Source organism: Garra rufa, chromosome 16 (genome assembly GCF_049309525.1).
Source record: "Garra rufa chromosome 16, GarRuf1.0, whole genome shotgun sequence".
NCBI classification, from domain to species: Eukaryota; Metazoa; Chordata; class Actinopteri; order Cypriniformes; family Cyprinidae; genus Garra; species Garra rufa.
In genome coordinates, this window is record NC_133376.1 from 19,122,080 (window position 1) to 19,133,549 (window position 11,470).

The 11,470-nt window shown below is 35.2% G+C and overlaps 1 protein-coding gene across 1 annotated transcript; it reads right to left on the bottom strand.

Annotated features, from left to right (window-relative positions):
* Positions 1-2,820: 2,820 nt before the first annotated feature.
* LOC141288095 (diacylglycerol kinase theta-like) lies at positions 2,821-10,578 on the bottom strand. The gene is made up of 4 exons (XM_073820208.1): positions 10,464-10,578; positions 3,354-3,428; positions 3,170-3,270; positions 2,821-3,039 (listed from the first exon to the last, which is right to left on the bottom strand). Exons 1-4 carry the CDS (start codon positions 10,576-10,578, stop codon positions 2,821-2,823), a joined length of 510 nt encoding a protein of 169 aa, XP_073676309.1.
* Between the last annotated feature and the right edge of the window lie 892 nt (positions 10,579-11,470).

An 11,470-nucleotide genomic window follows, 5' to 3' on the forward strand; every position in this document is an offset into this window, starting at 1 on the left:
CTCATTACACCAACATTTGAAAACGTTAAGCGTTAAGAAAAGTTCCATCCCATGATTCACCAGCGGTCTGGCACTGTATAAATCATGCGCTGCTCTGCCACTGAAACTTCAGACAAGTTTTGATTTACTGTGGTCAAATATTGCATAAGCACATTAACGTTTGATTGTGGCGCTAACTGGGAGCATGTGTGAAGTCTGACTCAATCCCTCCCTGACTCAAAACTGTTAATAAAACACAAAATGCTTCATTAGTTCCAGACCCGTGTTAACAAAACAAAACGCCTGATCTAATGGAAACATCAAGCACACGAGTGGCACTGCTATTCTTTTCATGAACTCTAAAGGGTTCCTGATGAGTTTCTGTAGGCGACGAGGTTCCATCAGCATTTGTGATCCATTTCCTGCTGGCATGGCAACAACATCTATGGTAAACCGTGGATGCTGTGTCACTTCGTCTCTGTGGCAACCAGACACACAACAGCAAGCTTGTCATCAGTCGAGCCATGTGTGTTTTGATGGGTTTCATATACACTTGCCCTTGCTGAGTGGTACATGACACAGCTATTGTCTATTTCCTTGCGACGTCTGGAGATGATTTATGGTTTGTTTGGAGAAGCGAGAGGACTGAAGTGCCATAAAACCCTTGGATAAGTAAACTGTAAGCTTGAACTCCCCTATTTAAGTAAGAACGGTACATTTTTATGATGTGTTAGCACACTGTTTTTGTATGTAAAATAAATTTTTCATTGTGTTCTGCTTATCTATATAAAGTAACTATTAAATAGTGGTGTGCGATATTTATGAAGCACAAACTGCAGTACCATTAGAAAGACCCCACAATTCAAGATGGGGGACCTAAAATTCCCTACGTGTTTTTGCATTTTTATCATATGATATAGTTTAACAATATCACACGAGCAACAAGTGTTTTTTACTGAATATATCAGCACAATTGCAAATGCAATATTTTATACACTAGTTCAGTAAGCAAGAAGTTAATATTGTGAGTTATATTTTACACACAATATTGTCTGTTTGATTTATTTCCCCAAAGAAAATATTTGCAAAAAAGCAACATGAGAACCACTGAAGCCGTTTTGTTACTGAATGAATGTTTTTAAATGAATCGAGTCAGTGATTCAACAACCTATAATAAAGACAGTAAATTAATCAGTCATTTGAACAAATCGTTTGAATAAATGACTCAATTAATTTAAATGAATAGTTCACCCAAAGATGAAAATTCTCTTATTAATTGCTCACCCTAATGTTGTTCCAAAGCCATAAGGCCTTCGTTCATCTTTGGAACACAAATTAAAATATATTTGATGAAATCTGAGAGCAACGCAACTACTACGTTCAAGGCCCAGAAAGATAGTAGGAGCATTGTTAAAGGAGAAGTTCACTTCCAGAACAAATGTTTACAAATAATTTACTCTCATCAGCCATTAAGAAATCATGTTTTTTTTTTTTGTTTGTTTTTTGAGGAAGACATTTCAGGATTTCTCTCCATATAATGGACTTCTATGGTGGCCATGAGTTAGAACTTCCAAAATATAGTTTAAATGCAGCTTCAAAAGGCTTTAAATGATCCCAGCCGAGGAAGAAGGGTCTTATCTAGCGAAACGATCAGTTATTTTCTAAAAAAAATTGACAATTAATATACTTTTTAACCTCAAATGCTCATCTTGTCCATCTGTACTCTGTGTACTTAGTTAGGGTAAGTCGGAAAACTTGCATCTCATTTTCTCCTTCAGCTTCAAATTCATCCTACATCACTGCAGAAGTACCGACCAAGGGTTTACAAAGTGAACGTGCAAAGAAGATCAAACACACTTTACAAAAAAAGGCAAAACCTCAATGTAGGACGATTGTGAAGTTCGAGGAGTTGGAGGAAAATGAGATTGGAGTTTTTAGACATACCCTAACTGTCATGAACTGGAATACACAGTGTACACACAGAGCTAGACAAGATGAGCATTTGAGGTTAAAAAGTATAAAATTGTAATTTCTTTTAGAATAATGTCTGAATGTTTTGCTAAATAAGACCCTTTTTCTTCAGCTGGGATCGATTAGAGCCCTTTGAAACTGCATTTTAGAAGTTCAAACTCAGGAGCACCATAGAAGTCCACTACACGGAGAGAAATCCTGAAATTTTTTTTTTTTTTTTTTTTTTTGAGGAAAACAAAAAAATTCGGGCACACTTTATTTTAAGGACCAATTCTCACTATTAACTAACTATTAACTACAACTTTTCTCTCAAAAAATCTCATAATTTGCTGCTTGTCAAAGGTTAAGCGATCTAAAATAGGGTCATGTACAATAATAATATGTGCTTTATAAGTAATAATAAACAGTCAATATGATTATGCATGCTACTTAATAGTGAGAATTGGAAAGTGTTACCAATTTTTGTTTTGGAAGTGAACAACTTCTTTAAAATAGTCCATGTGACATCAGTGGTTCAACCTTAATTTTATGAAGCCACAAGAATATTTTTTGTGCACAAAGAAAACAAAAATAACGACTTTATTCTATAATTTCTCCTCTTCTCACCATCTCTCCAAGCCTTAAACGTGGTAGTTGCGTTGCTGTCTATGCAGGGTCAGAAAGTTCTCAGATTTAATAAAAAATATCTTAATTTATGTGTTTCGAGGATGATCAAAGGTCTTACAGGTTTGGAATGACATGAGGGGGAGTAATTAATGACTGAATTTTCATATTCGGGTGAGCTATCCCTTTTAACCTCCAATATGTATTTCACACAGACGGACAACACAAAACAAAACAACAAATATGCACTAAAAGCAGAAGCACAGCTCACTTGAGTGGGCCGGAATAAATCTTCACCACTTCTGTTTCTCTGGGTTTTGATCTGAGCACCCAGGAATCAGACACGGTATCCTTAAATATGGACTTGTTGTCCGGCGTGCCGTTACGGTTGATGATGTCATCTGTAAACAGTCCTTGTTGGCTGTAACTCTGTAGCTCGTAATCCTGCGGCTCATCTGGGATGTAGAACGCTCTGAGTGATGCTTCCTGTCAAGACAGGAAGTAGAAATCAGCATAACACTTGCAAAAAAATGTGCTTTTCAATAACAATTTTGAGGTATGCAAAGTAAAAGTTTAACTCGGGTGAAACCTGATTAGGTAAAAAAAAACACCTTACCACTACTTCCTCATTCTTGATTATTCGAGGGATTGAAACCAAACGAAACTGATTCCGTTTAGCTGCGTCGTCACCATCGAAAACTTTCAACGTCTGTTTGCCTGTAGGCCAAGAGAAAGGAGATTAATCTGGGAGTGAGGGTAATCAACATTATCCATGATGTCAATTCTGCTTATATTTGTACCTGTGTCAGGTGATCCCGTGGACTGAGTTTCCTTGGAAGTTACTGGACTCTGAGTATCAACATCATCCAGGTTATCTGGAGAAAACACACTTCTCTCTGAGCATTTACAGGCATGTGATCTTGTTCTTTAATATTCAGAGGTTAACACGAAACTCTTAACCATGAATTAAGTAGCATTAAAGGTGCAATTTCCCAACCACCTTATTTTCAAGGCTTACACATTTAATTGCAGAATGCCGTAATTAAATAAGAATTATTGTGTTAATGTTCCGGGTTCAATACAAGTTCAATACATCCGTGACAAGCTGTCAAGTAGCAGAGAGAACAATAGTGACACGTCTCCTAGTTTGTAAAAACAAGTAATGCACTTAGAATGGAAATCTATGAGAAACTGCTATGAGATATAAAACACAACACCCAACATAGACCTACCAATTATGGGTGTATCATAAGACTGTGATAAACTATGCAAAGTTATTGCTAATATAATCACTGTAATTTTCATATATTATCCATCCAGGAACAGCAGTTCCATCACTAAAAGGATGCTTTATCCAGCTTTTGTAGTGTATACAGTGCCTTGCAAATGTATTCATACCCCTTCATTTTTTTCACATTTTGTTATGTTGCTGCCTTATGTTAAACTACTTTAAATTACTTTTTTCCCCACATCAATCTACTCCATAATGGCAAAGCAAAAAATAGGTTTTTAACATTTGTGCAAATTTATTACAAATAAAAAACTGAAAAGATCCCATTGCATAAGTATTCATACCCTTTTCTGGGACACTCGAAATTTAGCTCAGGAGCATTCATATTGCTTCTAGATGTTACTACACTTCGAGTGGAGTTAAACTCATTGTTGGAGTTAAATTCATTTGAATGAGTATGATTTAGAAAGACACACACCTCTCAGAAAAGGTCTAACAGCTGAAAATGCATATCAGAGCAAAAACCAAGTCCTGAGGTCAAGATAACTGCCTGTAGAGCTCAGTGACAGACTTGCGTTGATCTATGATCTACATCAATGATCTAGGGAAGAGTTCAGAAAAAAATCTGCTGCATTGAAGGTTCACAGAAGCATTATCCATAATGGAAGACGACTGGAACAACTAGGACTCTAGAAAATGTTTGCCAGCCCCCATCCAAGCTGACAGAGCTTGAGAGGTGAAAAGGTGAGGCAAAGAATGGCAGATAATTGCCAAATGCAGATGTGCAAAGCTTGTCACATCATACCCAAAAAGACTTTAGGCTGTAAAGGTGCTTCAACTATGTACTGAGTTAAGGGTATGAATACTTATACAATGTACTTATTTCAGTGTTTTATTTTTAATAAATTTGTAAAATTTGCAAATCTGTTTTTTGCTTTGTCATTATTATGGTGTATGGAGTGTAAATTGATGTGCTTTAAACTAATTTAAAGCACTTTAATATAGTGCTGCAACAAAACAAAATGTGAAAAAAATATATGTTTCCTTTTTAGTAGAAAAAAAAAACAGATGTGAGTGTGTGAGTGTGTGAGTGTGTGTGTGTGTGTGTGTGTGTGTGTGTGTAATATAGGCTAACAAAATATTTTTAAGGGGACTGAATTGTATTTAATGTGATTACAATTAAATAAAAACATTAGAAATTGATCATTATTACGTTTCATTTCCATGGTTATTCAAACTGCAAATACATTATAGGCCTATTTAGAAAACCACATTATCACTAACTTTGATCTCCAAAAAACAAAAAACAAACAAACAAAAAAAAAAAAACACCCACACATTTATAGTCATAATCACCAGGATTTCTTCCAAGGGCACGCACAGGTTTTTTTTTGTTTTTTTGGGAGGGCCAAATGGTCAGTGAGAGCATAACGACATAATGTCACGGACACTCAACAAAATGGTATAATACATGTATCAAGAGCATGCTTTCAGCTATTAAAATAGTTCTGTTTTATAATGGAAAAGTGATTATATTATTCAAGCATTTAACCTTGATAAATCCGCACTGTTGGATATACAGTAGTCAACATTTGAAGTGGATCAAAACCTTTCATCAAAGTTGTCCTAAAACCAAAACAATACTCGTTCTTGTCTTATAAAACAACTTTGATTAACTTTTTTGATCCACTTCAAATGTTGACTACTATATATCCAATCGTTTATGTGGAGAGTGGAAGTCAGCTGAAGCATGCTTTGCAGGACATGGAGGCGCCAGTGCGATCACTTGTTTTTTTCTTTTTCTAACAGTGAAAAGAATCTAAATAATGCCGTCATTTTTGCCCATAAAGGTAAGAGTAATACATCATTCAGAGTTCGGACCTATAATGGGTCAACTTTTATTTTAGTGCACTCACAATATCAACTAAATTGTGTGTTCATAAAATAAATAGGAAAACAGAGGATGCGCTTTGTGCTGTCTGGTCTTGATCACTTCACAATGATGAACTGAAACTCAGCAAATAGCCTCACAGACATAATATAAAAATAAATATCTTAATCTTTAAATTAGCCTACTACTTTAAGTAATTACATTTGAAAATAGAAACTTTCATTATGTAATCCGTAAAGATGTATTTCTGTATAAAGGCACGTCCAATGAGCAGATGGCGAGTCATTTTTTTCTTCATCACCATTATTGATGAATGTCTAAAATATAAAAATAAGGAAAAGCCTAAAACAGGCTAGATTAAAATATTTTATAATGCTATTAAAATATAAAAGAAATTATAATGGCATAGGGTATATGTAAATCTTTGTCCTATAACTGTATAGCTGCTTATATTTTCAGATTTATGTTTCCTTGTACAATTTAGAGGATTTGGAGCAACGCAATTTTGTCTGATATGCGAATCATTTATTAGCCTATTAGTATTTTTAATCCATACAGCAAATGCTTTAAAAACAGCTTTAAGAATTACTTTATTGCATTTAAAGAACTTTTCAATATACATTTTACGGTAGCTTGAATGTAAACCATATGAATTTGTTGTATTCCCATTTGTAAAATAGCCTAATTCATTGTTGTAGGCTAATCTGATCTCATTATTTGGTGGAATATTTATAGGCTATAAAAAAAATTGACATTCACGTGCAAAAGACCAATAAATTCATAACTGATGGCATGGCTGGTTCAGTCGAAAGAAATACAGGACACATATAGCTACTAACTGCTGATATGTTTTCAAGGCAAATCTCAGGTCAGTCTGAGCGCTCATAGTAAGTTACGCACAGTGCGTACAGTACACCTGCAGACGCCACTGATAATCACTGAAGCTGTCTACACTGTGTAATAGGGCTGGGCGATAAAACGATAACGATATATAACGCGATAGACAAGAGATCGATATCAATAAAAAATATGTTCGATAAAACGTTCGATATTTTGTATTCTTCGTCGGCCGCCCAGCCCCCCTTTAACGTCCAGTTAATTTTATTTTCTATATAGCGCCAGGTCACAATAGAAGTAAAGGTTATCTTTCCTACAGAACGGGTCCTTGTTGTTGTATTAAACAAACTAAATAGCCTTATGTTATTAATCTTATTTACACGACGGCATGTCATTTCTGTCTCTACATGATCGCGCGTTTACAATGTCTCCTCACAGACGGGATCGCGGACTCCATTCATAAAAAAGGACTTTACTATAGGGCGGAATTCGTCGATTTTTGGATCAATAAATCAAAATTTGGCCTGTTAATTCATTCCGATCGCGATATGGACTAGTGTCTGTGAAAACTGAAATGCAAAAAGACCGTTTCAATAAGTATCCTGCGTGTTCCGTTTGCCTCTGGCTCTGTGTATGAATGGAAGAGACGCGTTTTATTTTCACTACACGCATACTGCACACGTGACGCTAATTTTTGGCCTTTGCATCTCATATGAACAGACAAACTCCAATAAATAGTATACATCTCCAAAGCTGCTGTGATTGTCACTTTTTGTCAGTTTTACCGTTTCATTAGTGAAACTAGCATCATTCATACTGTATTACACACTGAAACTTCACGGCAACCTGTCAAAATAAAAGTACGGTGTAACAGAACAATCTTGTATTACTTTGTACAGTATGTAGGTGTTTATATGTTCACATTTAAATAATTTACATAAAACAATATATATGATAAAAAATAAAATAAAAAGAGTCACCACTTAATTGTTGAAAAAAATACTATTATTATTAAACCTTTTTTATAACTGTATATAATTTTTCTTCTATGTATTAATTTTAACAGTAAAGCTCCGATTATCTTTATTTTTAAAAATAAATCAGTGATTTTGCTTTCATTTGATTATCAGAAAAATTAAAACAAATATTTCTGAAAAAAGCAAAAGATTGTAGGGCCCTATTGTTCAAAATGTTGAAAGTTTTGGACTTAATTTTTCACTGAAATGAATGTTTTCGTTATTACACAAAGTAGGCTAAAGTACCGGGAAAGATGTAACGTTGGCTACTGGCAACCAGCAATCTGTGCAGAAATAAATATTATCAGCCAAGTACTTTGCAACAACCTCTGACCTGTGGTCAAGCAGTACTTCTGGGCCATACATTAGCTTGACCATTCACTTCATCGACAATGAAATTGTGACTTTAGACTTATGTTTACATTTTAATTATTTGAGTTTTCCATGGTTGTTGACATTTCTTAATAACTGAGGGGATTATGATCAGAGGAAGGTTAAGTTTAAAATAAAAATGTTTGAATGTAATATATTTTTCTCCTGGTCCTTATTTTAAATGGGTCATAAAAAAATCAATAATTATCGATATCGACCGATATGAAACACTGATATCGTGGTATAGTTTTCAGCCATATCACCCAGCCCTACTGTGTAATGAACCTCTACTTACATTGTAAATACATCTGAGCTTTGTTGTTTATAATGAGAAAATTCAAGAGTTGCGTGCACTCAACAAAACTGACAAGACTCATTTGAAAGCTTCTTGCTTTCCTAAGATCAACAAAATCATGTGTGATTGGTTAAAATATGCAACACCGTAAAAATGCTTAAAAAGCAGTGCAACATGAGCAGATCTAAATTTAAAGCGGCAATCGACATTTTCTATTTATTTTCACTTTGTTAGCAACAGATGTAATATGTTTAATTTGTTTGTGCAGAGGAATATTTGTCCAATTTAGTTGCATTTTTTGCCCCAAGTCCCCACGGCCAGTTGTAACGGTTGTATCTCAGCCAAATATTGTCTTACTATCTTAACAAACCATAAAATCAATGGAAAGCTTATTTTAGCTTTTAGAAGGATGTATAAATCTCAGTTTCAAAAAACTGACTCTTATGACTGGTTTTGTGGTCCAGGGTCACATATATTTGAAAATATAATTTATTCCTGTGATGACAATGTTGTAATTTCTGCAACCATTATTCCAGCCTTCAGTGTAACATGATCCTTCAGAAATATGTTGATTTGGTGCTTATGTAAGCTTTGTATTATCAATGCTAAAGACAGTTGTGCTGATTAATGTTTTTTTAGGATTCTTTGATGAAAATGGTCTTTGATAAAATGTTTTTAAAGGGATAGTTCACTGAAAAATTAAAATACTGTTATTAATTACTCCCCCTCATGTCATTCCAAACCTGTAAGACCTTTGTTCATCTTCAGAACACAAATTAAGATATTTTTGATGAAATCTGAGAGCTTTCTGACCCTGCATAGACAGCAACACAGACATGTTTACAAAGAAAGTTTTATAAACTTGTAAACAAGATGCATCCAGGTTCTATGTCAGAATGCCGGCTCCTGCGTCAGCAGCACCACACGCATGTGTCATGGTACTGTCGTGAATACAGTGCCTTGCAAAAGTATTCATACCCCTTCATTTTTTCACATTTTGTTTTGTTGCAGCATTATGTTAAACTGCTTTAAATTAGTTTTTCCCCACATCAATTTACACTCCATACACCACAATGTAATAATGACAAAGCAAAAACCAGATTTGCAAATTTTACAAATTTATTAAAAATAAAACACTGAAATAAGTACATTGCAAAAGTATTAATACCCTTAACTCAGTACATAGTTGAAGCACCTTTACAGCCTCAAGTCTTTTTGGGTATGATGTGACAAGCTTTGCACATCTGCATTTGGCAATTATCTGCCATTCTTTGCCTAACCTTTTCACCTCTCAAGCTCTGTCAGCTTGGATGGGGGCTGGCAGACATTTTCTAGAGTCCTAGTTGTTCCAATCATCTTGACCTCAGGACTTGGTTTTTGCTCTGATATGCATTTTCAGCTGTTAGACCTTTTCTGAGAGGTTGTGTGCCTTTCTAAATCATACTCATTCAAATGAATTTGCCACAGTTTAACTCCACTCGAAGTGTAGTAACATCTAGAAGCAATATGAATGCTCCTGAGCAAAATTTTGAGTGTCCCAGAAAAGGGTATGAATACTTATGCAACGGGATATTTTCAGTTTTATATTTCTAATAAATTTGCAAAGTTGTTACAAACCTGTTTTGTGCTTTGTCATTATTGTGTATGAGATGTAGATTGATGTGGAAAAAAAAACCAATTTAAAGCAGTTTACTTTTGCAAGGCACTGTACATGTCGACGACTGACACGAAAAAGAAGAAATTGTTGAATAAAGTCATTATAATAAGTCATTATTAATAAAGTCATATTTTGTTTTCTTTGCACACAAAAAGTATTCTCGTAGCTTCATAACATTACAGTTGAACCACTGATGTCACATGGACTATTTTATCGATGTCCTTACTACCTTTCTGGGCCTTGAATGTGGTAGTTGCGTTGCTATCGGATTTCATCAAAAATAACTTAATTTGTATTCCGAAGATGAACAAAGTTCTTACAGGTTTAAAATGAAATTAGGGTAAGTAATAAATGACAGAATTTTTGAGTGAACTGTCCCTTTCATGCGTTCTTGCTGAATAAATGTACTTATTTCTACAGACTCCAAACCTATTATTATTTTCAAGTGCATTACTGTAAACACAATTTTACTTCAGATATGTGTTGGATGAGTAAAAGGTTTGTCTGTGCTATTCAACACCATGCCACACACATGCTGTCTATAGAACATTCCTTTAAGTTAAAGGTGTCTGCTCAGCTTTGAGTAAGAATGTAAAGTGCCCAGGCGTTACCCATCTCGCTGTGCTGGGAATTTTCTGAGATTCTGTAACAGTGCATCTTGCTGAAGTTCCGCGAGGAGAGCCGCACGCAGCTGGGGTGAAGAATCATATTCCGCAACCGTCCCATGCTGCACTCTGGGGGGATGATTATGTAACATGACGCATGTGCCTGCAAACATATAAACACAGATAAGTGCTCAAACCAGGAGATTACGAGCTTTAAAACAACGGCAGTTTTTCTAATAACGTCAACAGATGCTATGTTTATTTATTCAAAGCAATATAAAGAATGATTGTCTATATAGTACATGTGTTATTTTATTCAGAGGTTAGGTGGTTTTGCTAAAGAGCACAATGGTCTACTATTCATGGATTGACCTTTGCAGGCTTTCAACCAACAACCTTTTGGTTACCAGTACTCATCTTTGGCCACTAGACCACACCAACTCGACACGAATAACAGTACAGCTACATTGTGTTTGTGTGTATAAGCCCTTATGTCTTTGTTCTCAAATCCTTCTAAATCCTAGAGGTTTGTGCTTTCAAAGTATTTGGGTTGCAAATAGCCATTTCAAATATGAACCCTGCAGTCTCTGTCCTCGAAAAACCCTTAGTTCAGACACTAGTGCTTACATCATCTACTAACCTACATAAAAACTTGAATGCTGGGGAGGGGATAAAATGCACGCTAGTGTTCAGAGGGACATGGTCTGATAGCTTGAGTGCAGTAGAGTGGAGCTTTTTATCACCCTTAGCTAAATAAATCATAATGCGGGAAAAAGTGGAGAGTGAATCAGTGGAACGCCATGCTCACACAATGGATCCAAACCTGCCTCACTGCATACATAGCATCCTTAATGTAATGGAAACTCGTAAGTGAGTGATTTGGAACACAGTCACACTATTTACATATTAATGACAAAAATGCAGAATGTAAAATGAAAGTGTTGACGAAGCCTGTTTCCGCCAATGAATAAAAAATAAAAAGTTATAAAAAATAAAAAAAAATTATGAGTTTT

Excerpts from the sequence above, each read along its gene's own strand:
- LOC141288095 (XM_073820208.1), bottom strand. The coding sequence starts at position 10,578 with ATGGGACGGTTGCGGAATATGATTCTTCACCCCAGCTGCGTGCGGCTC. Across the intron at positions 3,429-10,463 it reads TTCCCAGCACAGCGAGATGG|ATAACCTGGATGATGTTGAT; the intron begins GTAACGCCTGGG and ends TGTTTTCTCCAG. Across the intron at positions 3,271-3,353 it reads CACGGGATCACCTGACACAG|GCAAACAGACGTTGAAAGTT; the intron begins GTACAAATATAA and ends CTTGGCCTACAG.